This window comes from Macadamia integrifolia, chromosome 4 (genome assembly GCF_013358625.1).
Source record: "Macadamia integrifolia cultivar HAES 741 chromosome 4, SCU_Mint_v3, whole genome shotgun sequence".
Classification (NCBI taxonomy): Eukaryota; Viridiplantae; Streptophyta; class Magnoliopsida; order Proteales; family Proteaceae; genus Macadamia; species Macadamia integrifolia.
In genome coordinates, this window is record NC_056560.1 from 31,806,658 (window position 1) to 31,834,442 (window position 27,785).

Consider the following 27,785-nt stretch of genomic DNA (forward strand, 5'->3'; position numbering starts at 1 on the left):
CCCCCCAAAAGAAAAAGAAAAATCCCAATAAAATAAAATAAAACGGAAGTTAAAACCGTAAAAGGATAATAAAATGATGATGATGACTGAAATACTTTATTTTATGCCATTATAATCCATTCATACTTTGGAGTAGTTTTATTTTTCCCGGAACTACTCCATTATACTCCACATGCCATCGTTGTAATTTATTGCTTTTTGAAGGTCAACGTTTGGGGTCCTTCTGATCTCAAATATTTAGTTGATGCAATGCGATCTTTCATTCCAACTGCTGCCATGGTTCACACTCACAGCTTCAGAGCTGCACCTGGTGCTGATGGAGTTGCCTTGGCTGATCTTGCAAAGTTTGTAGAACCCATCATTCTTCTTAATAATGAGGTTGTCAAAATATCAGCCATTCTTCTACAGCCAGGTTGCTCAGAAGTACGTCAACAAATGAAGGAAGACTCTTCCATGTTGAATGTAGAAGAGAAAAAGGATCAGATTTTGAAATTCCCTGTATTAAATTCACAAGATCCAAATGGGAAAGCTTCACCTGTGCTAAAGCCTGGTGATATTTCTGTGGTTTATGTTTGTGAATTGCCTGAAATTAAGGGAAAGTTTGATCCTGCAAAAGCTGTTGCCCTTGGATTGAAAGCTGGTCCCAAATATCGTGAACTACAACTTGGGCACTCAGTCATGTCAGATCGTCAAAATATAATGGTTGGTTGAATGAAAAATCTTCGTTTTTCCTGCTTGTAATTTATTTATTCATGTATGTCCCTAAAATGTATATATGCAGACTCTGAGGAAGGACATGATTTGCAAATAAGTGGCTGTTTGATCCATCTTTCTTATTTAGTACCCACTTTACTCTTTGTTGTTAAATGCGTAGCCTTATTTGCTTGGTTATGCAGGTTCATCCAAGCGATGTACTTGGTCCTTCAGTTCCTGGTCCTATTGTACTCCTTGTCGACTGCCCTACGCTATCTCATTTGCAGGAGTTGTTGTCTACACAATCTCTCGATACCTATTATGTAGACTCCGTGGACCAAAACTTGAATACTGTTAAGTCTGTGAATTGTATAATTCACTTGAGTCCTTCCCTTGTCACAATGACTCCTGAATACCAAAATTGGATGAAAAGATTTGTTGGAGCACAGCATATCATGGCTGGACATGAAATGTGAGGTTTAATTCTTATTTCAAATATCAACTTACCTCTTAGGATTTCTACCTTGGAGGTTGTTTCTTATTGGGTACTAATATTATTAGTATTTCTTAATTGTCTTTTGTTCACAGAAAGAACTTGGAAATTCCAGTTCTAAAATCCAGTGCAAGAATCACAGCACGACTTAATTACTTGTGTCCTCAATTCTTCCCAGCTCCAGGATTTTGGTCTCTTCAGCACCTAAAGAACTCCATGCCTGAGTACATCACTTCATGTGAGGTTTGTCGGTATTTCATAATTTCCTTTTAGAAGAGATGCTGAATTGATTACAAGACTGAACTATGTTATGTTGATAAGTTGGTAGTTACTGTGGAAAAACGGGAATTAAGCAAAATCAGTTTCTTCTTTCCAGGGTTCTGTTCAAAAGCGTTATGAAAGTATTTCTGCTGAAAATCTACTAAAGGTATGGAGGCAATTGACTATAGACACTTCTTATGAGGAGTAAGACTTAGTTTTTTTGTTTGATCTTTTAAAGAATATAAACAATGTGATAATGTTGTTGCTCCAAGTTCATTGCTTCTTGCCCCTTCTTCCCATTCACCCTATCCTTCCAAGAAAAAAGAGCCTTTTCCAAATCTGAAGATAATTGCCATTTTTTTCAAATAATTTGTAAGATCCATAGTTTTATAGTTCAAGATGTTTTTCAAACCAAAAACTCTTCTTGACCTAATTTATTAGTTCAAGATGTTTCTGATTACTTCTTGTGTTCTATTAATTTATATTCACTATTTGTTCTTGACACTTTTTGTCCACTGGTTTCCTGTTACCTTGTTTCCATTATGATGACTAGAAATCTGAAAGTAGCAGGGGAACTTGCTAATAGCCTCAGCTTTCCTTAGGGTTGTGTCACTCATTATTAGGAGTCATTACTCTTTAGCTAAAATGATTTTCTTCTTATATTCTTGTGGAGTTCATCCTCATTTGTTTCAAATTGTATCTGGCCTTTACTGTCTTTAAAACAGTTCTATATTCTGTTTTATTAGTTAATGTTCGCTCACTTTTCGTTTTTAAAATTTCTAATATTCCCTTTATGTGTTACAGTTCCATTTGCGTCCTTATGCACAGCTTGGATTGGATAAATCTGGGATCCCAAGCTTGTTGACTGCAACAGAAGTTGTCAATGAACTTCTGTCAGAGATTCCTGAGATTGAGATTGCTGCTGAACAAGTTAGGAAATTCTGGGTGGAGTACCAGAAACATGAAAATGTAATAATTTCTATCCCGTATGATAAAACTATGGTTGAAGAACCTTGGATGCAAGGAGATGCATCTGCACCTGATAAAAACTCAGGAAAGCAGGATGCAAGTGAAGCCGAGGAGATCCAACGTATTTGCAAGGCCAGCACAGATGAGATTAATCATGAGTCCTATCTTCCCGGTTGTCTGGAGAATATAGGAAGAGAAGACATGGAGTTTGTTCTTTTGGGAACTGGTTCATCTCAGCCATCCAAGTATCGAAATGTTAGTTCTATCTATATTAACCTTTTCTCGAAAGGAAGCCTGCTCTTTGATTGCGGTGAAGGAACACTGGGGCAGCTGAAAAGGAGGTAAATCCTTTTTGCAAAGTTTCATCTGGTTCTGTTATTGCTTCTCTCCTTTCCCAGCTAACGGAGATGGTTTCTGTAATTCCTTTGAACAGATTTGGTGTAAAGGGTGCTGATGATGCTGTTAGAAGATTAAGGTGTATTTGGATTTCTCATATCCATGCTGATCATCACACCGGTCTAGCAAGGATACTTGCTTTGCGATGGGAGTTGTTAAGGGAAGTTCCTCATGAACCCTTGCTTGTTATTGGGCCAAAGCAGCTAAAGAGATTTTTGGATGCATATCAAAAACTTGAAGAACTAGATATGCAATTCCTTGATTGCAGACACACAATTGAATCGTCGTGGGATGCTTTCAAAGATAAAGTTGGATCAAACAAGAATGACTTGCCGCCGAGGAGTCCGATCAGTATTGATGATAAGGGAGAAGAACGTGGTGTAATGAATATAGAAACAACTTTATTTGCTAGAGGCAGTCGCATGCAGAGCTATTGGAACAAACCAGATAGTCCAGGAGACACTGGCATGGGTTTCCAAAATCTAATGAAACTGAAGAAAGTGCTAGATGAAGCAGGGTTGGAGGCTTTGATCAGTGTCCCTGTTGTGCATTGTCCACAAGCATTTGGCATTGTCCTGAAGGCAGCGGAGAGAATGAACAGTGTAGGAAAAAGAATACCAGGATGGAAACTTGTTTACTCAGGTGATACGAGGCCCTGTCCAGAGCTGATAGATGCATCTCATGGAGCAACGGTTCTTATACACGAGGCAAGTTTAATATATTATTTATGTACTTTTCTTTTTTCCCTCTGGGATGATGTGTGTTCATACAGGACCAAGTGGGTTACGTTAATCTACAGATGGTCATAATTGTCACGAGAAATAACAAGGATGTTTAAAATAGGGCATGCTAATCTACAGAATTTTGTAGTTCTCACTAAAAATAATTAGGATATTTTAAAAATTTCGAAAAGATTGGTTCGCACACAATCAGTATTTAATAACTTGATCTAGGTGAATATGGGATAAAATAAATGACTAAGGTATTTGTGTTCTATAATATCTCAATTTAGCATACCCACAAGGCCACAACACTCAGTCAGGGCACTGGACAATATATGGGGGAAAAGGTTGAAATTAGAAATTTTCAGGGGGTGGTAGTTAAGTTAGAAAGTGCGCTTACTAAATGTAGATGCAATGTCTCCTCATAGCCTACTTTTACCCCCAAGTTGCGGTGTCAATGTTACCCCTGAAGGCGCATGGCAAATTGGCAATTAAAGGAAACGCTTTTGGTTGCTAGCTCTCCAAATTGTTGTATGTGAAAATGCTCAAATGTGATGATTAACTATGTTTGAACTGGTCACTATTGCAGGCTACCTTTGAGGATGGAATGGTGGAGGAGGCCATTGCAAAGAATCACAGCACAACAAAGGAAGCCATTGAAGTGGGAGCTTCTGCAGGCGCATATCGCATTATTCTTACACACTTTAGCCAGCGATACCCAAAAATTCCAGTTTTTGATGAAACTCACATGCATAAAACATGTATTGCTTTTGACATGATGAGCATTAACATAGCAGACTTACCTTTGCTTCCAGAAGTTCTTCCATACCTCAAGCTACTTTTCAAGAATGAGATGATGCTTGATGAATCTGATGAAGCCGTATGTCAAGCTGCTTGAGAATAATAGGCTTCCTCATTGTTAGGAAAATACCCTTCATCATTACCATTTATATGGTGCTATGATTGTTCTGATTTATGGTTTGAATGGAATATTTTTTTTTCTTAATCTCTCCCCTCCCACCCATCTCCCCCACCACCCCCCCGCCCACCAAAAAAAAAAAAAAAAAAACCCAAGTCAGGATTCATGACTTGATTACCAATTGGACATTTTGAGTGGCAAATATGCTTTTCGTTGATGCGTAGTCCATGCCATCCTTAGTTTTCAGTCCTATTTGAGTTCACCATCTGGCAAAATAATACTCTGAAAATATTTTGATAAACAGGTTGGTTGGCTGATAATGTAGAATTTTAAATGTTGAATACAACCTCCAAATGTCAAGTGCTGAAGGCTTTGAACATTGGGCTTCATTGATATTATTTCTGATGACTAATTAAAGTTGAAAACCATTTTTTATGGTTTATACATTATTTTCCTAATGTGGTGTTTTGCTATATTATAAAGAAAGGGCTTTATCCAGGTTTTTCTACTCCCCATTTTTAGTGTTCCACTTTTGTCCTCCCACACCCCAACTCCTCCCAGCCCCCCCCCTCCAAAAAAAAAAAAAAAGGAAAAAAAAGAAAAGAAAAAAGAAAGTTCTGTTGAAATGGAAAAAAAGAAAAGAAAAAAGAAAGTCCTGTTGAAATGGATTTGACATTTGTTGGCTTTGGTTAGAGAAGTTCATCTTCCTCTCCCTGTAGCTCTTCAATCTCTAATTCTTCCTACACTAAAGAAGTCTCTTCGATTCTCTCAATCAGTACCCCTCTTCAAAGTGGAATCTCTCCATGATTTTCTCTTAAAGAGGAAGCTACCAATTTCAAATCTGTTGGAGTTAAACTCAAAGAACCACAGAATGCAGGAGCTGTGAATTGAGCCACTGCTTTTTCATCATGGTTAGTATTTTGCTTATTCTCTAGCCCTTTTCTCTCACGACTCCAAAATAGGTTTTTCAGTTCTGTTCAGTTCTTTGTTTCTGTTTTCATTGAATTTAATATGCATGTTGTCTATTAATTGAACTCTTTTAATGTCTTAAATCAAGAGTTCTGTTACTGTATGTTTATATTCATCTTCTGCAGAATAGGAACTTTTCTGATTTCAAAATTTAATTTCTGGTGTTCCCAAGAGTATATAAACAACTGTATGTGTGTGTGTGGGTGTGGGTGTGTGTGGTCGCTTGTGTGCATGGATTCATTTGTAATTTAGTGCTAGGTCTTAGATAAACAGCTAATAACCCATCCTACAGTAGGATCTTCCAATTCTAACATCATTATATTATGTTATCATTTTCCAGCAACAAAACAACAGTATCATCCGAAACAGCACAGTATTTTAATTTTCACCCACAATAATGCCTAACAGTGCTTTAATATGAAGTCCAGCCACACGAGATTTGATCAGACCTTGTTACAGGTTTACAGCAGGACAGGAGAAAGATTGTATAACCAGAAACTCAACAAGTAACAGAAACGATGTAAGACTAGGTAGGAACTACCCAACCCCAATTAGGATCCCACAGTAACAGAAATGATGTAAGACAGGAGAAAGGTTGTATAACCAGAAACTCCACAAGTTAGAGAAATAATGTTAGACTCGGTAGGAACTACCCAACCCCAGTTAGGATTCCACAAATTAAAATCTGAAATCAGATTTAGAACCAAAGTTTGAATGTGGATGAAATAGGAGGAAGCCTGCAGTTGGCCGTAGGAGTCTCTGGTGGAGCTCAACTTTTGATCAAAGGCTCCTCTTGTGGTGCTGATCAAACCCTCTGAAGGGTTTTGTAACCTGATTCAGGTTTGGGAGAGTGAGAAGAGGTTCCCAATGAGGAAACTAGGGGTGATATTCAGGAACAGCAGCTAGAGGGCTCAGATGGTCACCAAGTTTGGTTTGAAGGGTCCTCTTGGAGGCTGGAACAAAACCTCAAAAGGCCTGGTTGGTCAGAGTTCAGGTGGAGAATATTTGGTCTTGGTTGATCCAACCTCAAAACCCTGACCGAATTGGTCTTCCTTGGCTGCTTTTGATCCTTTTTGAAAGCTGGTCTTCTCGGCTTCAATTGGTCTTCTAATGACACTCAATCACTCTCTCACAACCCAAAAATAAGGAGGAAAATAAAAAAAAAGAAAGAGAATCGAGGGCTGGTTGAGAAGGGTGGAATAAGAGTTAAGGAATGGGCATCTCACCCTCGCAGGTAACAGCTAATCTCAGTCATGAGTAAACACTCAAATTCATAATTTTCAATCTATCTTTTCATAATGATCAATGTGTTTTAAATAGCCTTCCAAAACTTGGACATAAAGAAATAACATAAAAGGAAACTAATGGACTGAAATAAGACTTTCTAATTTGTGTCTAACTTTCTAACCAAGTTTTAATCAAATTAGGAACTAACAAACCATTGACAAAAAGGAAACTATCCTAAATTACAAAAATGAAACTACTTGACGCAATAAAGTAGGAAACTAAATCTAGACTATATGCTATAGTTCGATGGACAACTTGACTCCTCTTCTTGAATCTTCTTTCTTCCACAGTAAGGGACAGCTGGCTGCTTTTTGAAGATCTTTATTGAACAAATTCTGTAGGAGTTACTGTTCACGAGTTACTGTTCACGTGAACAGTGTTTTCCAGCTCTCCTTTTGGGCTGGTTAGGTGGGAACAAGGTGGGGGCTGGCTGGTCCAACATTGGACTTGGTTCCTTATGCAAGCTTGATCTATATCAAGAAATAGCAACTTGACTTTTCTGATGGGGAAGATGTCCATGTCGAGTGTAGGGTATTAGGATAGGATTCATTCCTCAAATCTGCACCAAAATTGATGGCTAGATTTAGATAGGACGGAGCTTCAAAATTAGTAAGATTGAATAAAACAGTAACTTACAGAGTATAGCCTTATCCAGCCATTGGATTAGGCTTAAAGTCCCAGCGAAGGAGGGTCCTAAGGGGGTTGTTAGACCACCAAAATATGGGCTGGATCTATTGATGCAGATTAATAACCAAAATAGGCTTGTTTTATTAGGAATAAGCCTAGGGTTGGGTTGTATATGTGTTGGGCCTTCAGTCCATGTGGTTTGGAGTGTATTGGGCCACTTTTTTGGGTCTAAAAGAGGGGCCCTAAGATTGAGTATGGGATTACTAGTTAGTTTCCTTTTAAGTTGGGTTTATTTTAAGTTATATTGATTTCTTAGGAGTTAAGTTATTAGATGAGTTAAGTCATTAGTAGTTAGTTTCCTTTTTCAACTAGTTTCTAATTTCAGTTTTTAGTAACTATTGTATTAGGAGAATATTTGGTTTCCTTTTTTGAGGAACCTTCTATTTTGTAATTCCCTCCCCCTTTAACATTATAAATAAAGAGGAGGAGGCTCCTAAAAAAAGAGATGATTTTGATAAAAAATTAATGGTTGTTGCTATTGTCTTCTTTATGAAAAGTTGTCTTATGTTTGATCAAGGCTGATGGAATTGGTGTTTGATCCAATTACTCTTTGCGGTGTGAAGCCCAAGAGGTTCCTTTCAAGTGTTATTTTTCTTCTTCAAGCTATCTTTCTCATCTTTCTAAAGTTTTCAAGGTTGTTTAAAGGCTAACACTGCTCTACAGACCAGGTATTTACCCTTCAAAATTCTGCCCAGAAGATTACCTTTAACTGTACAATCGGCCCTGCTGTCTGTAGCTGCTATAGGCCTCCGTTGTGGCTGATTCTTTGGTCGAGTCTTCCCCTCCACCAAAGTGATACTCGATCCAACTTGGAGTCTGTTCTGGTTAGCCATTCTCTGGTTATTCAAAATCTCTGTTTCTTGGACTGTACCGGAGTTAACCGGAACCAATAGGAGATTTCTTCCTGTTCTGTTCCTGTGGTATTTTCCTACTGTGTGGGGATTGTTAGGACCCTATTACTACTGCCGGTTAGTCCTAGCATCTAGTATATTGTCTGATATCATAATCCCCAATTTCTGGGCTTGGGAGATATGATTTATAAGGCACTATTTTATTCCTTATTCTGGTCTGTTGTTGGCTGCCTATCTTTGGGTCATTATTTGGTTGTTCCTCTGATAAAAAGATCCTGCAGTTGAGACTTGGTTAGACTTCCTACCCTAGTCTACATTATCTATTCACTTGATCTGTAATTACAAAGGGTCATAGTCTGATGAAGAAATCTCCATTATAGTACCGCTGCAAGGTAGGGGAAACACTTCCTGGGCCAGCTTCTGTTGAATTTCAGTAGAATACTCTTCAAGGATCGATCAACAACTCCAGTAGTCAACAACACCTTGATGGTTGAATCTCCCACTCGAACCTAGGCCTCTCACCTCAAGGCCTCTCACTTCACTTACTGCATCTCATAGCCATGGTTTATAGACCAGCTCTTTTTTTTTTCCCTCAATTTCTCCAATCTTGGGCAGTAGGAACCCCTCTTCTTTATTTATAATCAACTATCATCAATTACAAAAAATAGCAATTGCCAATGGGGTGGGGAGATTGCTCAACTGCCAATCATAGTTGTCACGGTGCCAAGGCGAACCGGAGGGCTATCTGAGTGCTTAAGCGAGAAGGCGACCAAGTGTTATTTTTTATTTTCTAACATTATTTAGTAAGCTACATATACCTTGTATCATAAAAAAATCAATATTAAGCTACATCAAGTCATTAAAAATCAACATTTAACCACATCAAATCATAAAAAATCAACGTTAAGTCATTAAATATCAATATCAACATTTAGAGAAATGCTATTGTTCTATAATAAGTTTGACTGTCAAATGATTTTATTTTTACATGAGACTTTTTGTATTAGGTAAAACATAAAACCAGCTTTCCAACAAGTCTAAGAATACTTAAATCTGAGTTGTAATGACAAAGTTATTCTTCGTTCAAACTTATCTCAGAGTATGCTAATGCTATTAAAATCGCTTGAATGAAAATAATTTTATGGATATCAAAACAAAAGATTATTTTACCGGACTTTTGGTTTTTAACAATGTTTTAACATGATAGGATTTATAAAATTTTCATAATTGAGAAAAACCCCAGCAATTAAAAGTTGAAAATCGCCCCTATAACCAAAATCCAGTTTTTGTTTTTGGACTGGGGGTTGACTTTTTATCCTTTTAGAATTTGATTTTTTAACTTTATTGGATTCAAATAGGGGGCATTTGCTTATTTATAAATAATATCTTAAGTAAATGATAATATTTACTTAAATGATATTTGGCATAGATAAGTGCCAAAACACAAGGCGATATGTAGTGGAAGAATGCGACTGTCGCCTAGGCCCCAGGCAAACCGCCTGGACGCCAAGTTGACAACTATGCTGCCAATAATACTGAAAAGGGAGATTAACCTTAAAATAGAAACCTGCTGGAAAATAGAAAGTCCTACTTATCTAGCTATTGACTCGATAGCCATACAAGAAAATAAAAAATAATAGATAGTACAAACTAAGATATAATATCCTAACAAATATTGATAGCATCTCATCCATGCCAACTTTCCAAGTGGGGCCCATAACTGAACCTTGTGATTTCTGTTAAAGGACCACACAAACTTCTGGAATTCCTTCTCCACGCACTGGCGTGTGGGACCCAACAATTCTGTCAAAAAAGATCTCCCATAATTGGTGCATCACCACATATGGGCTTATGAATAACCAACATATGGGCCCAAGTGTGGGCATGCTTAGGAGTTATATCAATAGCCTTGTGCTGCATCAGAGTGTGTAATGTGTGTTTAATCCGCATGTTAATCTATTAATTGAACTCTTTTATTGTCTTACAATCATGGGTTATGTTACCGTATGTTTTATGTTCATCTTCTACAAAAAGGGACTTTTCTGATTACAAAATTTAATTCCTGGTGTTTTCATTCAATAGCATTTCAGGTTAGCGGTCTGAAATAACACAGGAGTATATCATTGATGCAATAGCACTTGACTGGTAGGACTTGCATGACCGGCTTTGGAAGCCAAGTATATCATTTATTTTATGTCTTTATTTCATGAATTCATGCCTTTTATTTTCAAAGTAGGCTACGTAGGATATTCTGTTGTGTTTCCAAATTTGATTTTATTCTTTATTTGAATAGGTTTCCATATTTGAGATGTTTTTCTTTTGTAAATATGTAATCGATGGACAAGTGTTGAGCAGATTGAAGAAGTTGAATAAGAAGTACAGTTGGTTTTTGAATTCTGCACGAGTTGCTTGGTTGTGTGCTTCTCTTCCTTCCCCCTCCTACTCTAGTCTCTTCCTAGTCTTTCTCCTTGATAGGAAATAATTTTATTTTTTCAGTTTCTTGGTGAAGGTTCTCATTGATGTTATGAAGATGGGTAGAGATGGACTTCACATGAAGTAAACAAGAGTGAAAAACAAAAATTACTGTGTTCCACGATCCCTTATGCAATATTGTTTTGTATGCTTTTTTACTAGATCATATCATCTCTCAGTCTGTTACTCATACGTCTCTCCTTACATATTTACATGCCCCTCTCTCAAAAGACACATCTCTCATTCTCTTCTATGGATCTTATCCCTTTCTCCTTTGAACCATCGCACCCCCTACACCATGCAACCCCTGTTCTCTCTCTCTCTCTATCACAGATAGAGACCCCAATCGTGGGATCCTTATCCTGTTTCCTATCAGACCATTGCCCCTAAAAGAGAGACCCCCTGTCAAATGGACACCTCTGTCCCATGTCTCCAACTCATATATTTCTCTCATCCCTGACTCACTCACAGGTCACAACCCTCCCATTCTCTTTCTCTCTCTCTCTCGACAGAGGAAAGTAATTTGGTGATGGTGTTTTGGTTAGCAATATTTCTGTTATGATGGTTGTTTAAGTGCAGCAGTATCCAGAGAATCTGAGTTTTACCTTGTGTGGTTTGCAGGAATGGATGGATTCCTGTGGTGGGTTTTATGAATTATATCTCAATCCCCAACAGCATGAACAGAGCAACAGTTAATATCAATCTCATGAGAAAAGTGTGACTTCTTCTTCGAGTGGGAGAGTGGCGCGTAGGAACCCTAGGAAAGCAGTTTATGGGGGCACACTGGAATGTATTTCATGGTTCTTTTTCTTGTTTTTCGGTAAACATTTCTGGGATCTTTAATAGTGGGAATTATCAGCCTGGTGAGAACTCTGGCAAAAAATCTGAAGGTACTACTTTTGAACCTCTTGTTCTGTTACGATAGTTATTGATTAGTTGAAATTTCAGTTTGAACTAAATTTCTATGCATATAAACCATACAGGCATGGTTTAAATCTAAATTTCTATCCAGAGAGTTCCATCCAAATGTAATGATGGCCATTGGAGAAGAGATTATTTCTTCCCCGTAGGTGAAGGGAAACTTCATCCACTAAAATGAATTAAAGGTATAGGCTCCATTGGTTTCGGTGTAAAATAGGTGCAATTGAAAATTTTACTGTAGAATAAAAAATTCCAGCATATGTTTTGAAATTTGTAAAATTTGTGTGACGGAAAATTTTACCAGAACCGATGCATTTACCAGAATATAGGGTCATAATTTTTAAGCCTGTTTTGAGAGTAAAATATTACTTCGTAAAATTTCCCACTTACTCGAATCTCGATACATCTTGCTCATTCTGTTGAATCTGTCCGCTGTTGAGAACCAGAGAAATGTTCCTCCGCTTCCGTATCTGCGTGATTGAGAACCAGAGGTTTCATGTCCTCCACTCATAGATCTACCTTCCAGTGATTCTCTGCAACAACTATGGAGAGGTACAAATCTTCTATTGGTATTTCTGGAGTATTCATACCCTTGATTGATTTGTCTCCATTGCATTATTTCACCTCTTTTATCGTTTCTACTTCTTCATCTTTGCAAAGATCTCTGTTATTTCACTTTTATTTCACTGTTGGATTTCTGTTTGCAGGTGTCAATGATATTGCTGAAGGTTGATGTTCGGTGCCTACGCTGCTACAAGAAGATTAACAAAACTCTTTGTAAATACCGGGTTAGCCATTTCATCTCATCTATTCCCTTATATTTCCCCCCACCTTCTAAGATTCTGCCTCTTCATTTCTATTGGTATCCTTTTCCTTTTCCGGTGGAACTGCTGTCTACTAGTTTTTTGACAGTCATGTGTTCATTATCTTCTTGCAGTCTTCTGACATCTTATTTCTGTTCAATGGAATCATTAGGAAGTTGGCTGGACTCACTCTTGATGCTGTCTGTTGTCAAACTCTCTCCATCTTCAGAATCCTGTGGCTTCAGATGAGAAATTTCCTGTTCTTTCCATATCCGATTAGCTGAATCAGTACTTTCTAATTCATTGTAGGTCAGGTCTTAGGCAGGGTATCCCATCTCCGCAGCATTATTCATTTTTATGTCTACGAGTTCTTTCTTCCATTATTCACCAAGCCACTCATCAGAAACATCTCTTTCCTCTGCATATTACCAGGTCTGGCCTAAAAACTGATCAGCTACTTTTTGCCAATGAAAACCTCTACTTCCTTAATGCTTATATTCCAAGTTGCCCTAAATTCAGGGAGATTCTGAATCAGTTTGGTTCTATTTCTTAGCAATAGATAAATCTGAATAAATATTGTTCTCCGTCCCAACATTCTCAAATGCTCGTAATAGACATTTGGCTGCAATATTTGGGGAGTCCGCTTCTGATGGGCGTACTAACACCCAAAAATTTAGTCCTTCAATGAAAGTTCAGCTGAAATTGCAGCAATGGTCCAATTCCTCTCTTTAGCCCATTTCCTGTTTGTTTTGACTTGATGTTTGAGAACCATCTGTTCTAATTTCCTGGTACAGCTGGATGAAGGAGTTTCAAACTCTTTTTTTCTTTTACTCCATGTGTTTGTTCCAGAGTCGTCTTTGTCATTGAGTTGGTTCAGATGTCCAGAGGCATTGTCTGTTTAGGTGGAATTGTATCCTTGTTATGTGAGCAAATTGGTTTTGATGGCATGGACCTCCTAGAAATGGTGTTTGTCAGGAATGTTACAGATTTGCCTTACACTTCTAGTTCATTATTTGATGTGGCAATGGAGAAGTTGAAAATCATGTCTGTTACATGTTTATTCTGGGACTTTCAGCTCTTGTTTTGACATAACAGTAGAGAAAAGTTGGAATTCATTGGTGTTTGTCTTACATTTTGGACTTGGTTCATGAGGATTGGTTAATCAGGTCAGCTATCACATGCATCATCCTCTTCTTCTTTCTATATTTTCCCATGTGCATGCATGTCTTGAGTTTCACCACTTCTATTTTTTGTCAAGTATCCATTTGCATTATTGAATGGGTTGTAAGCAGTAGTGAAGGACTCAACGTTGGCTTAGATGGTCTAGTGAAAGCCCAGAAGAAAGAGATTTTCAAAAAAAAGATTTTATATGGAAGGTTCACCGATTGGTGATGTCTTTCCTGACACTATTTGTTCTATCCATGGATTAATTTTTTGTATTATTTTGATTGATGATACAAATAAAGTTCTTGTCATGCCTTCTCCTTGTTCAAATTTTCATTGGTGTTCTAATTTTAACTGAGAGGTTAGAGGCTTCTTATTTGAAAAACTATGTTTATTTTATGGGAAAAGGCTGGGCACAGCCTGTCTCCTTCTCTCCCCCTTCTAGTGAAAAGATCTCCTACCGTCCTTTGTCCCCCCCCCCCCCCCCCTTTCCCATGTGCTGCTGCCCACCAGCTTACCTGGAGCGGGCAGCATGCATATCCCTTCCCCTTGTTTTATGGACTAAATTGTTTAACCTTCTTTATGATGCCAGAAGGCTTCCAATTTGCTCGTCAATATGATGCCAAAATGAGTAAATTGCAAGTTACTACAAATTTTGTGCATATCATCTACCTTGTTTTTAGTTTGAGATATTTGTTGACACATTACTCGTGGCATTTGAATGCCTCATCTTTCTTACAATATGTAGCACCCCCAAAACATAATAAATTAATAAATCTAACAGTATTTGATATGGTAATTGGTGGAGCGTTATTATGGATAGAAATTAGTTTAGTGAATATCATGGAATAAAAATTTCAGGTTAACATTTTGATTTGGCAGGTTCAAAGAATGGTTTTGCAGAGATTTTTTTTTTGTTTTTTTGTTTTTTAGGTTTCTTGATCAGTTTTGTTTTGAGTGGTTGTTATGGTCAAGTGATGGAAGTTGTAGTTGGTGGTAATAGACTTAAGAGGGAATGCTTGTAGGAGTATAAGACAGGAAAATAGGTTTCAATGTCTGAAAGTTACTACTAGAAATGAAGAGGATGAGATAACTATTACCTGTGGGTTACTTGTGAAAAGCCCCTTGTGCGACCAAGTTGTTGCCTGCCAATGGAAAGTTCTCTCGATCCTGACGACCCTATTATTGTTGATCCTCATTATGCTTCAGTTTCTAAGATACATCATCTGCACTTTTTGATCTTCCATTTCTTTTATTACAGTCATTCTCAACATTGAAAGTATTTCCAATGCTTGCTTGCCAATTATTGCAAGCTGTGCCTGCTGTTTACATATGTTAAAGATTCATGATTTGAAACTATAGTCCCTAGGCATAGTTTCATGTGATAGATATTTATCTCCCTTGCCTGTGTGCCATGATCTGACAATCACAAGTCGGAAGTTTGGGAGAAAAAAAAAAGGGGTTTTTTTTTGGGGGGGTGGGGGGTGGGTGTTGAGTTTGAGTCAGAAAATGAAGAGGGTGAAAAATGAAGCAATATACTTAGTACCTGGGCTTGGTAATCTGTAATAGATTCTAGGATGTGTTGAGACTTCCATTTTTATAATCCAGTACATCACCTTTTTGTTTGATATTCTTGACTACCTCCTAATTATATTTTAATCATTATAGAACTTCAAACAAACACAAAGACCATGTGTATCTAAATAGTTATCTTGTTTTTGGTTGTGATTGTTTCTGTTGCTGCAGGAGTAGAAAAAAGCAAGATTGCTTATCTTCAAAGTTGCAGACAAATCCTAAAGGAGTCAGATATCATGCAAGCTCTGAGAATCATCCACTTTACAACGTTTAGAGGAGACAATCTATTATTGCATCAAATACTAAAGTGGCGTTTGGGATCTCAATAAATTGGGAGCATTGATATGGTCCATATTTTTTACTTTTGATCTGGTCAATAGTTTTGTATATGTAGATGATTTAGAACTTAGTTCTTCAATTAAGTTTCTAACAATTGTTGGACCTCATGTTTTTCTTTTAGACAATGTAATATCACTAATGTATAGCTTTAGGTGGAAGAAATGTGAACATTTGTAATGGTTTGTTTGTGTAAATTCTTTGTAAAAAGAAGACTAGTCAATAATAATTAAAAAAAAAGCCCTTTGGTCCAACGGTAAAGGTACGAATGTTGGGATCAGGTGGTCAAGCGGTTGTAACAGTCTTTCGAAATTCTCGGGATAAGGTTGTGCCTTGGATCTCAGATTTTTACATGAGATCGATCCATATAGATGAAACCCACTCAAGGAAAAACCCCTAAAACCCTGACCTCTCAAGAAAAGGGACCTTAACCACTAAATGGCCTCCAAGTTTTTAACATATGGTAGTTATACTAATTCAGTTGGACCATCTAACAGGTGTACGTGTTTGTCTCTTTGCTCACATTGGTGGCACTTCTTTGGGGAACTTGATGTCCATTCAAAATTTAAGATTTTTTTTTTCTGAAGAGTTGCTCTTAGTGGAATCCCTATCAAAGACATCCTGGGAAAATGGATAGATGTTGACCCAACTTGTGGATTTTGTCAAACTCATCATGAATCTCTTTGGCACACCTTCCTTTCATGTGAATTTTCTAAGAGAATCTAGGGGGCTAGCCCATTGGGTTTGAGAATGGAAAATTTTTGTGCTTCATTTTTTAAGCCTCTTATATTGTCCCTTTTTAGTTCTAATATTATACCTGCAGATGATTTGAATAACTTCTTTATCATTTTTATTATAACCTCCTATTTCCTGTGGACACAGAGAAATAAAGTTATTTTTGCTCATGAAAAACCTAATCCTTTTTCTGTCCTCAACCCCATCAAGTGATGAACTAACCATTATAGGCAAACTATTAGGAACCATGTCATTTCTCTCCAATCAACAGTTTCTGATATAAAATGTTTTCCTACCCTATGCACACCCGTACTTGTATGTTCAGCTACCACTAATACTAATAAAACTATCTTAGCCTAAGCCACTTACATTATTATCAATGGAAGGTGTCTCATTATATGCTAATTACATGATAACAGGAAAAAATTTGAAGCTAGTGCTAGAGGATTTCTATATTGGCTGAAACGAGCATGCAATGATGGGTGAATTATAGGGGAGGTACGGAACGATTCGGAGAAATTGAATCACATACTTCTTGACAACACTAAGACTACATAGCCTTTTAATGTAATTCCTTTTTTTCTCGATGTTCATAATTTTGCATCTATACCAATATTCATACTCAAGCCTCTAAACAAAGTAGTTCTACTCATCTGACTTGTTGCCTCTAAACAATGTAGTTCTACTCATCTGACTTGTTGCCTCTGTCCAAAAAAAAAAAAAAAATTATTATTATCAAACTCTCACACATAGACATCACTAACCTGAACACTGACCGTAATTACTGCCGGATAATCCTCCTCGGGTGAGCGATCGCGATGCTCTATTTCTGATACCAAACCAAACGGTCCACCGTCCACATGTAATTGGATTAGTCGAGCTTACGACAAATCTGAAATATGGGTCCCACAAAATTCTGTTGCCACCTGGAGTTCTAATGGCGTCCATGGCAGATGGCGACCGTATAGCTCTGCAGTCGCGCGTGGCGCATGAATACCACTAAGCACCGAGTCAGGTGACTCAGGTTAGTTAAAGGCCTCACTTGTTAAACGGAACTGGCACGTGGAGAGAGAAAGAGAGAGAGAGAGAGAGAGAGGCGTTGGTCTGATAGTGTTGGAGCTGTCTGCGCATCACTGTGGTTCCTTCGTCATCTCTGCTTCTCCGCGGAGGACAACGTACCGTTATTCGCTTCTCCTTCGCATTCATGCTCCGGAACCTCTGCCTCAGAACCTCCACAAGACAGAAGCAATATTACGGTGTCGATTCATTTCTTACTCCAATAAGCACTTCATGTGTTAACTGTCCGGAAAATTCTCTTCTTCCAGTTTTGAAGGCCTTTTCATTGATCCAGATTCTCTGCTCCGCATAATTGGATTCGTGATCGGAGAGAGTACAACGGTTGCACATCCTAATTACTCTTCAAGTCTCTGATTTTTTATATGTTTCTTTCTCATTTCCATGGTGTCTCTTAGATGATTTGATTCTCACTGTTTCTCTGTGAATGAACTTGGTGATCGGAAGAATTGGATTTTCGGTTGTAGGGACCATGAATTCGAGCAGAAGAGGTGTGGAATCGCACTGGAGATATCGCATGATCGATGCCGCAACGTCCGACGAAGATAAAGTCACTTCTGTTTACAAATTAGAGGAAGTTTGTGAGCTTCTCCGATCTTCTCACGTCAGTATTGTGAAAGAAGTTTCTGAATTTATCTTGAAGAGGCTCGACCACAAGAATCCAATAGTCAAACAGAAGGTACGGTGGCCTTTTCGCCCTCAGTCCCCTCTCCCCCTTTCTTTTGCTTCTAATTTCGTTAGCATCTCCAAATCTGTGCTGTCGCCAGAGGTCTTAACAGCTGGTTATTGAACTCTTGCTTCTAGTTATAGGAACTGAAGATAAGATGCAAATTATGAGACCTAAATTGCATGCCCGTATTTAGGTTTCAAATGGTTTAGATATAATATGTAACTCTGGGCAAGTAATAATCAGATATGTGGAGAAGCAGTTTGCAGTTGGAGTTTTGGGGAATATTGATATTTCTCTAAGCACTAGGGTTATTTCCAGCGGCCTATATTGCGGCAGATGCTGATACATATTGCCTTGGTATTATTGTAGGCTCTGAGGCTGATCAAATATGCGGAGGGAAGGAGGGAAATGCAACGCCGTTCAGTGGTAGTGCGCCAGTTGTTTCATTACAAGGGCCATTTAGATCCATTGAAAGGAGATGCACTTAATAAGGCTGTCCATGATACAGCTCATGAGGCGATATCGGCAATTTTTGCTGAAGATGAGACCAAAACGGCACCGGCAGAAGATCTTAGTAAGCGAATCCAAGGATTTGGGAATACAAACTTTGAGATGCCTTTGGAAGATAAGAAATCGTTTGTTGGTGAGGTTGTTGGCCTTGGAAGTGCTTCTATCAAACAGGGACTGAGTAGCATTACTGCAGCACATTCGTTTAAAAAGAGTGACAATGGGAGTTATCAAAGCCCAAATCTGCGAAGCTCACTGACAACAGAAACTGACAATCCAGAAAGATATGAGAGATTTGAACATCTAAATGAAACTCAGATTTCTGTTGGAATCTCCAAAAACCTTGGTGGTGGACCATGGGGCAAGGATTCAAGAGGAAGCAGGGAGGAAATGACATATGGGAGCTCCAGCTCAAGTCATTCAAGGAGCAAGACACGCGAGGAGAGGCTGCTAGAGACCGTTGTCACATCTGGTGGTGTGCGCCTGCAACCAACTCGTGACATCATCCAGGCTTTCCTTGTGGAGGCCTCAAAGTTGGATGCAATCGCTTTGAGTCATGCTCTTGAATCAAAACTTCAATCTCCCATGTGGCAGGTGTCTTCTGAAATTGCAAATCAATTACTTTGTTTCCTTAATTTTTCTGTGGTTATCTAACATTTTTGTTCTCTCTGTGGGAATAGCATGTTGTACATGTTGATCTTCTGAAGATTGTTTGTGTTACTTGTTTGTCAGGTCCGTATGAAGGCTGTCTGTGTTCTTGAGTCAATTTTGAGGAGAAAAGATGATACTCATTTTTCAACTGTAGCTATTTATTTTAGTGAAAACAAAGAGTCTGTGGTGGGATGCTCTGAATCTCCACAAGCATCGCTGAGGGAGAAGGCAAACAGGGTATACTGCTCTTGTGTAGATTTGCAAGTTGTTAGATATGTTTACCTTATTGGGCTCTGTTTGACTTTCCTTTCACAGCTACAAGTTTTTATATATATTAAGTGCTTAGCAATTTCAAGTATCATTTGGCAAAACCTTAACACAGTCCTCACTGAGAAACATGAGGCCGTGCAATGTATATGTCTTTGATAGAGCTACCAGGCACCACCAAATCAAACCTCCTTGTAGAACTGCAGGTCAAGAGCTATAGACAGTCATAGAGAAGGTAGTGGACTGCCTGTGGCACCTCACACACTTTTTCTTTTTAATTGGCTAAACAAAAAAGCACTTAACACACTTTGTATGCTAAGTGGTTGACTCATTATATATAATATTAATGATCCTCAAATCAGTACGGAGGAGTGACCAGATACAGATGAATGGAGTAAAAAGGGCTTGGGGTAGGCCAAAAATGACCATAGATGAGTTATTAAGAAAAGACATGCAAAAGTTCAGTCTTCACCAAGTATGGTATCGAACAGAGCTACTTGGAGGGCTATGATCCAGGTTGCCGATTCGTGAGTGAGATGTTCAAAATTTTTTTTTTTTTCTTGGGATCCATGTAACCGACCCCATTCAGTTGGGATAAGGCTAAGTTGTGTTGTTGTTGTTGATCCTCCATTAGTGGGTCAAGCGTGTTTTCTTTTCTCTAGGTAGTTTTAGAATCAATTTTGTTTTGTGTATGTACCATAATCTGAGTGATGGTGATGCAGATGCACGATGGATTTAGGAAAAAAAAAATCTTTTTGATTTGATTTTCTATTGTTTTACAAATAATTTATTTTTAAATTAGCTAGCTTCTAATTTTAGAATAGTTTCCTTTCAAGTAGTTTCCATTAATTGTTTGATTTTTTTCCTTTATATTGGACATGTAAACGATGGAGAAGTTCAGTTTTTTCGATGTTGAAGAATAGAAATTTGAAAGTTTTTTTTTTGGTTTTGAAACCATGGCTGCCAATTCTCTCTATCTTTCCCCTTCTTCTTTCTCTGATATTCCTTTTTCTTCCTCTCTATTAGTCTGATTGTTCTCTTCTCATCTTCTTCTTTTCCCCTATTTTCTTTTCCTTTTTCCATTCTTCTTCTTGCTGATCTCTTTCACAGCCCCTTTTCTGGGCGACAGAATACAGCTCAAGGAATCGACTGTATCTCCCTGGATACAAGTGTTTTCACCTCCAAACTTTGGGGCTAGAATCACCTTCCTAAGGCGACCTTGCCGCAGAGTTTTTGCGATCAGATTCAGCCTCTATGGTGAACTTCGCGACCCAGTTCAGAACTAGTTCCCCTGTTACCGCCTAACCTGAGTAGTAGAGGCAACAAATCTCCTCTTGCTTCCTGCTTGAAGTGTTTATCAGTTGGATTCAAGAGACCTCAAGGTCGACCATCTTCGTTTGGAATTTCAGGCCAATCCGAGACTCGCAGAAGGAGTTCTGTTGATTTGAAGATTTTCTGCTGCCACTGGTTTGAGTTCCATCGTGAGCTAGGAGGAAGAAAACCTTATAAGTTAGGTTTTACATCCTTACTTTATCAGATCCCAGAAATACCCCTCATCTTCTCCTATTATTTGCACTTAACCTATTTATTTCTTAATTCCAGATCTACCCTTCCCATCTAGTACGTTGTTTCCCTTTTGAGAATTCCCTTATGTTTGAGTCATCATCTATTTACCATTTTGCCACCCTTTATTAGAAACTTCAAGTTATTCACAATTCTGCCATTCTTCGTAAAAAAAATTCAGAATAAGCCCTTATATTAAAGTTTTTAGTTCTAGAACTACCCTAGCTGCCATTTAATTATTTCTAAGGCCCTGCTTGTTTCTAAAATTACAAGAATACCCTTCAACCATTAAATTTGAGATTTTTAGTCATTCTTGTGGGCCTTAAGCAATCCGATGCCCTCGGATCCGCATCAGATGGACTTGTGTTTGGAGGGAAGTTGATGTAGATTATGAAAACTCCAAACTTAATTAAGTTTTGGGACAATACTTTGCAAGGGATTTGGACAGAATGTAGGTGGGGCAGTTATGCAGAACACGAATTAACAGAAAACAGAAAGAACATGTTTAGATATACTGGAGTAGGTTGAAAGCAGTAGTAGAAAACTCAGGGAAACTGAGAACAAAACTTGGGGAATTTAGTAGAAATTCTGAATTATTAATGAAGACTGTACTGGTTAATCTTGTTTTAGTTTCACAAAAGTACAATTCAAACCACTTAAAGAATTGGCAGCCAAATAACCAGGTTCATTTTGCTGGTTGAACACCCACCCCTCGGCACTCAAGATGAAAAGTTTATTCTTTTCCTATTTTCATTTCTGTCCAGTTTCTTCCCTTGGTGAAATCATGTTTAAGCCCAACATTCTCTAACATATAGTAATCGTCCTTTGTGGAATATAGGTAAGATGTGTAGTCTCACATACATTTGTGAACATTCCAAGTCACCTATCTTGAGGATTTGAAAAAGGTGGCTGAATGGCTGTGTTGCTAGGTTTAGCCAAATCGCCCAACTGATTTGTGCCATGTGGCACATGATTTAGAAAGTTCCAACCACATGGATGGGTAGGGGCCACTTTGGATTAGCCATATATATCAAATTTCCCGGTCTAACTCCATCAATTGGATAGTTCCTTTTGTATTTTCAAAGGCCAACTCAGGGAAAAAAAAAATAAAAGGAGAAGAAGATTTTTGTTTAGACCATCTTTCTATCCATGTGTAAAATTTGGACTGGGCAGCAACTTGGGAGGCATTAGGAATGGTGAGACATACATGTATACCAAATTGAGCTTTAAATGAACTATCGCATGGCAGGTATAAGTGGGCCAATCCTGGCAGCACGACCATTCTGCTACTGCTCACCCTTGTTTTATCATCATTTAGTTTCCAGAATAGTAGAAATGGGGTAACATTGGCTTTGGAGAAGGCTGTAGAAGAGTTTTTCTGTACTTACCACTGTTTCCTCTAATCTGTACTCCCCAGCATCTTGTATTCCATCTACTGGAGGCAAAGAATGAATTTTTTTCTTTGTTTGATCATCATTTCTGGACTCTTTATATTATTGAGATTCTTTACTGATGTGAACTGCTAGATGATTAAGTGGATCATGTTGCTTAGTCGAAATTCTAATTCTTCGCAAATATTTCGTGTGTTTTTCTGTATCCTGAGATCTCTATCTCTCAGAATATTAATTTTTTTATCCATTTATCTGTTCAATCTATTTAATTTACATGCATTATTTACTCATTCATATTTAATGGGTCTTACGCCTTCTGGATGGAGAAGGGGTTAATCATCTTTCAGAAAAGACCTCGAGTCTGAAAGACAAAGCAGCTGCTACTGTTGTTCAAATGCCCAACTTAATTGACACTGGTGGCGCAGATGATTCTTACAGGAAGGACGATTATACAGAAATGCAAAGTGAGCAAAGTGTTGCAGATCTGATGACACCAACTACCTCTTTAACTGATGATCTGTTTAGAGATAATCTGATTGATGTAATCTCCAATCAACAAAAAAATGAAGACAATGACCTATTTGCAGGTGTCTCATTTCACACACCCGAGGATGGAGAAAATGTCGGTGACCTATTTTCAGGGTTGAAGGTTGATGAAAACCAGGTTGCTAATGATATTCAATACACTGTAAAGAAAAATGGATCAGAACTACTTGATATTTTTTGTCCCAACTCTGAAGTTCTGCAGGAACCAATAAACCATAAAAAAGGTGTCAATGATATAATGGTTGATTCGTCTACTAGTAATGGAATGATCCCAGATAACGAGCAACAACGTAGCTTTTCTGAGGCATTTTCTGATGCTACCCGTTCAAATCCAAGCACCCAATCAAGCCATGTGTTGCCAAATGATGCTTTAAATGGTTTAATTGGGTCTCAATTGGTTGGGATGAACCCAAATGCCGTGTTTCCATTGGGTCATCTGCAGTATGGTTCGTCTCCAAACATCACGTTCAACCCAGCTTCTGCTTCACAGCCAGTGAATTATGGGTTGATGGGAAATTATATTGCACAACATCAGCTTTTAGCAACAATGACCAACTTCCAACACTCTCAAGGAAATGTTACTCTAGGGCATGCTACTGGCAACAGTGGGGAAGGAGGGTACTCTTCCCCCCTCCCAGATATTTTCCATCCGAATGTTCCAGCTCAAATTCAGAGTACATTGATGAACAACTCAAAGAAAGAAGATACTAAAGCCTTTGATTTCATCTCGGTAAGATATATATATATATATATATATTTTATTTTTTTTTTTTTTCCTCTTTTTTTAAGATAAATTACAAGCATCAGAAAGTTGGTGGAAGTTTTTTTGTTCTAATGCCTTGGTTTCCATTAAAACTTGGCATAGTTGATGTGAACAGTTCTTTTTTGGAAACCTTCTCAACAAGAAGGTTTGAGATTTCGACGGGGTAGGTTGTTTAGATCCCTATTGGGATTGAAATATTCCATTGAAATGGGAAAAATCTGTCGAAATGGAGTAAATTTTTTGGAAATGATGGGAAATATAATGGAAATACTAAGAATTTTGAAATGAAATTTTAGGGGATGCTTATTTAAGCATATATATGCATGTATGGATGACTATTAGTTAAACTCAAATTGGTAGTTTTGTTTCAGACCCTATTCTGTTAGTGTAAGCAAACATTGCTTAAATCTTGCAAGAAAAAGATTTAATCATGATGATAAGATTTAGGGGCACCCCTCTTTCTTGTATTTTCAGCCCAAATATCTCTTTGCAGTCTTATCATGGGAGTTTGCTTGGATGAGTTTGGAAGAGATTTGAATCTCCAAAGACATTTAAAAATTTGAAGAAATTTGAAGTGTTCTAGCAATTTTGACTCATTTGCCTAATTTCATCAATCTTGCCTCATTTTGGCTTGAAATTTTTTGTTTCGAAGTCATCAAAACCGAAATATTTCACCATATTTCAACCCTTTCCATAAAAATTTGAACATTGCTTGATAGTACACATGGACTACTATTTTTAAGTTGCACGTAATATTACTTGACATAAACTTTTACAATAGTATAATATAAGTATGAGAATCTTCCATATCATATAAGTTTCTGGTTTTCTAACCAAATCTTATCAGGATTTCTTTAAAGTACTTGACAAGCCCAAAATGGAATATTTCTGTTTCCATGTTTTTAGAAGATGGCAGACATGATGAGTCATTCGAATCCAAGGATTTTTCTGTGCCTGGACATGCCATAGACCTGTGCTTTGTTTTGCTTGAAGAGGTTCAATTTCTCAAAAGGATTAGGATTATCCCATATAGCTGGGATGACATTGATTAGGGATTTGAAATCCCATACTCCAACTGACTGTAGGCTCGTAAGAAATAAATTGATTATGCTTTTTATTTCTCATTTAATGAAAATGGTTTGTAGCTATTGTGCATCATCTTTCTTATGCTGTTTAAATTGCAGGATCATTTGTCATCAGCTTGTGGTGCAAAGAGGGTACTTTAAAGCTCTATGCAACCAATGCTTGACAGTGAACGCCCTTACATACCACATGATCAGCATGTTGGAGTGAGCCGTCTTGTTTCAACTTTCAATATAGATGATTTACTATTGTTTTGAAATAAAACAATTTTTGAGTATAAAATTTTTTACCATGATGCATTATCTTGCAGTTTACTTTTCTGATTTTTCATGAAATTTGCACCATAATCTCAAGGAAGCAAACCACATATGCATAGTGTGTTCGGGTTTTTGGGGAAGGAGTGAGGGGAAGAATGGTGAGATTTGTATTATAAAACAGAAGGTTCAAGATGTGCATGTAGATTTTTTTAATGGGAAAATCTTGTTGTAAACAAAGTTGGTGATAATATAACAAATTTTTAGGGTAAAATTTTGTCATTTCACATTTTTATGCGACAAGCATGCAAGACATTACAGCTCTTAAGAATGACATAATGGTAAGTTACCTTCAAATTATTTTGAAAACTATTTTTTACCCTAGAGAACTTTTGAGAACTTTTGAGAATAAGATAGAGGACAATCAAGAGTAGGTTACAAGTTCTCAATCCACCACTTTTTTTCAAGAAGATGGACCTTTTCTTAATTAGCAGATTTTATTTGTACAAGTGCAGCTTGCATTTCTTCCTCCTGACCAATTGAAAATTCTTTTGTTTGACATTGATATTTATGCCAGGAATATGCAATGGGATCATTGCAGTAACTCACGTATCCTGGCTCACTGCCACAACTCCTTTCTCGGGACTCAAAGTCAGCTAACATGTATGAATCTTGCTTAATCCTATACACTTTTTTTTCCTGGTAGCTATAGCCTATAGATTCCTGTATCAAGGAATGTCAAAGATGCATGCCACAACACTTGATGATTGCTAGATAGCGATGATGAAAGACTGGCATGCTGTTTTGACAGTGTCTACAGTCCCTTCACAAGAGACATGCATATTCATGGAACCTTTTTAACAGGTAGCAGCCTTCTTGTGAATCCCTTTGGTACCCATATTAACATTTGATCAACGCAGAAGCTATTACTAAAGATGCATTGACACCAGTAAAATTTCTAGGAGTCACTGAAACTGGATCTTTTGTTATTTCAGTATTGGAGTCACACAGCTAAAGAAACCTTCATTTGCATCTTAAAGCCACAGGAAAGGGATTGATTTTAAGGTTGATATCAAGAGATGGTTCTTTCTTATTATGGTATTAAAGTGTTGAGAATTGAGATGTTGGAATAACCTCCCTTTTTCTTCTCAATATCAAGTTTTGGTTTTGTTTATTTTTCTATGTTGAAATGAATTCCTCCTCTTCTTCTCTCCTGCTTTCACTTGTACTTCTCCATGCATCTCATCATGTTGTCATTATTTTTTTCATAAACAAACTCATGCTGTTTTGTTCCTTTTGGAAGTGGTTCTTCGTGATTCCAGTTTTATTGGATCGTCATGGGAGGGCAGGCAGGCAGGCTGGCTGGCTATTGTGTGACTGCAGTTGGGAGGAGGGACCAAAATCAAAATCAGTGGGCTGTGCTTTGAAATCTGTGGAGCTTATTGAGTTTTCTTTTCTTTTCTTTTTATATGATTATGTGAATATAATGATTCTGGAATAAACAATCAATCTCTGGTTTGAGTGACTAGTATTCTTCTAAGATAGAGAGGCGTGGGCAGTGTGATATCAATAGCCATGTACGGGTGCTGTGTCCCTCCAGTCTACATCCACCCCAACAGGTTCTCATTGAAGGCTTAAAAAAGTTGCATCATTTTGATTTATAGATCGAGAAATGCTAAAAACCAGAATGATTACTCTGTTGGTGGTTGTAAAGATGAATGACAGCAAGGGAGAGAACCCAATCTGAACATTGGAGAGAAGCAGCTTTCGCATTTTTATGGATTTCAGGCTGGTGACATACTCCAACCTCCCCCTTCATAAGAACATAAAAGAAAAAAAATTGATCATAGATTCAGCATCTTCATCTGCGGAGAATTCCTCATGCCTATGAAATAGCATCAGTTGTGGACTGAGTATCTCCTCCACCCATGTTGAAGAAAAAATTTTCCTCACTATGGCCATACGGGGGATAGTTCTAAATGCGTACAATAAGGCTGCGTTTGGTAGTCATTCAAGACGTTATTTTGTTCTATGGGAACAAAAAATGAAATAAAACGTTTGGTGATAATTTGGTGTTTTCTGTTTTCTTGAAAAAAAAAAAAAAAAAAAAAAAAAGAAGTTAGAAAAGCAAAGTGATGGAACAACAAAACTTTGTTCCATCATTTTGGTTTTGTTCCAAATTCAAAAAAGTGAACAATAAGGATAATCGTTCTTGAAATAGGTTCATCAAATAAAATTGAAAATTGTATTTTTAACATGAAATGTCGTTTTTGGAATTGAATGATTACTAAGCTTAACTTAAGAGCTGGGAGTTAATGATGGTGCAATACAATTAAAATTAAATCGGAATCAGCGGTTCTTGATTTGGATATCAATTTAATATTTGAATCAATTGATGCATTTTAGATTTCTAGGGTTTAGTCTGATTTTAGTCAATTCGAAATTGGCAAATGCAGATCTTGTTACAGATTCTGCTTAATTGAACAAGATTCCAGTAATGGTCCCCATTAATTTGCACAGAGAATGACATGTATCTAATGATTTCACATTCGAGGGAAGATTATATAAGGTTAGTTTGAGAGGGTATCCCAAATTCCAATGTTGAAGGAATGGATTATGGATGGCCGAACAAATTGAAGATATTTTTATATGAATTGTGTGGGGCTAATTTGCTTTTAAAAGATAGTCCCTCTTGTCTAATGCCACAAAAAGTGTGGGTCTAGGCATCTTCTTGGACCAGTTTTAAATGATTGTCCCTAAAAA

General features: G+C 37.6%; 2 protein-coding genes and 1 long non-coding RNA gene across 27 annotated transcripts in view; all 3 read left to right on the plus strand.

The window, feature by feature from the left end:
• Window positions 1-4,540, plus strand: part of LOC122077422 (tRNase Z TRZ3, mitochondrial-like) — a 7,938-nt gene extending 3,398 nt beyond the window's left edge. Inside the window, exons 6-12 of one of the 2 annotated variants that reach the window (XM_042643364.1) lie at window positions 205-702; window positions 897-1,165; window positions 1,282-1,429; window positions 1,563-1,613; window positions 2,252-2,757; window positions 2,850-3,519; window positions 4,124-4,540. In XM_042643364.1, coding sequence (XP_042499298.1) covers window positions 205-702; window positions 897-1,165; window positions 1,282-1,429; window positions 1,563-1,613; window positions 2,252-2,757; window positions 2,850-3,519; window positions 4,124-4,432 — 2,451 coding nt within the window. In that variant the 3' untranslated portion in view covers window positions 4,433-4,540. The remainder of the gene's footprint in view (window positions 1-204; window positions 703-896; window positions 1,166-1,281; window positions 1,430-1,562; window positions 1,614-2,251; window positions 2,758-2,849; window positions 3,520-4,123) is intronic. The other variant, XM_042643365.1, reaches the window with a different exon arrangement.
• Window positions 4,541-5,086: 546 nt separating this feature from the next.
• Window positions 5,087-15,772, plus strand: LOC122075724. 7 transcript variants are annotated; one of them, XR_006139332.1, is made up of 5 exons: window positions 5,087-5,364; window positions 10,330-11,609; window positions 11,703-12,192; window positions 12,348-13,609; window positions 15,354-15,772. It is a non-coding gene; the product is annotated as an uncharacterized LOC122075724 (long non-coding RNA). The 7 variants fall into 7 exon arrangements; XR_006139334.1 differs by having other exon boundaries at window positions 12,348-12,428; XR_006139336.1 differs by lacking the exon at window positions 15,354-15,772 and having other exon boundaries at window positions 11,703-11,825; window positions 12,087-12,209; window positions 12,348-15,049.
• A 1,552-nt stretch (window positions 15,773-17,324) lies between these two features.
• On the plus strand, window positions 17,325-26,547 carry LOC122077217 (protein MODIFIED TRANSPORT TO THE VACUOLE 1-like). 18 transcript variants are annotated; one of them, XR_006139735.1, is made up of 7 exons: window positions 17,325-18,006; window positions 18,367-19,098; window positions 19,237-19,392; window positions 22,681-23,652; window positions 24,870-25,886; window positions 26,018-26,087; window positions 26,326-26,547. XR_006139735.1 is itself a non-coding variant. In XM_042643087.1 (6 exons), exons 2-6 carry the CDS (start codon window positions 17,800-17,802, stop codon window positions 24,909-24,911), a joined length of 2,109 nt encoding a protein of 702 aa, XP_042499021.1. In that variant the 5' UTR covers window positions 17,325-17,676; window positions 17,795-17,799; the 3' UTR covers window positions 24,912-26,547. The 18 variants fall into 18 exon arrangements, 3 of the variants coding, with proteins under 3 accessions (XP_042499021.1, XP_042499022.1, XP_042499020.1); XR_006139736.1 differs by having other exon boundaries at window positions 24,870-25,685; window positions 25,834-25,886; window positions 26,018-26,547; XR_006139739.1 differs by having other exon boundaries at window positions 24,870-25,685.
• Window positions 26,548-27,785: the final 1,238 nt, after the last annotated feature.

Excerpts from the sequence above, each read along its gene's own strand:
- LOC122077217 (XM_042643086.1), top strand. The coding sequence starts at position 17,755 with ATGAACTTGGTGATCGGAAGAATTGGATTTTCGGTTGTAGGGACCATG. Across the intron at positions 19,099-19,236 it reads TTCAATCTCCCATGTGGCAG|GTCCGTATGAAGGCTGTCTG; the intron begins GTGTCTTCTGAA and ends CTTGTTTGTCAG. Across the intron at positions 19,393-22,680 it reads TGAGGGAGAAGGCAAACAGG|GTCTTACGCCTTCTGGATGG; the intron begins GTATACTGCTCT and ends CATATTTAATGG.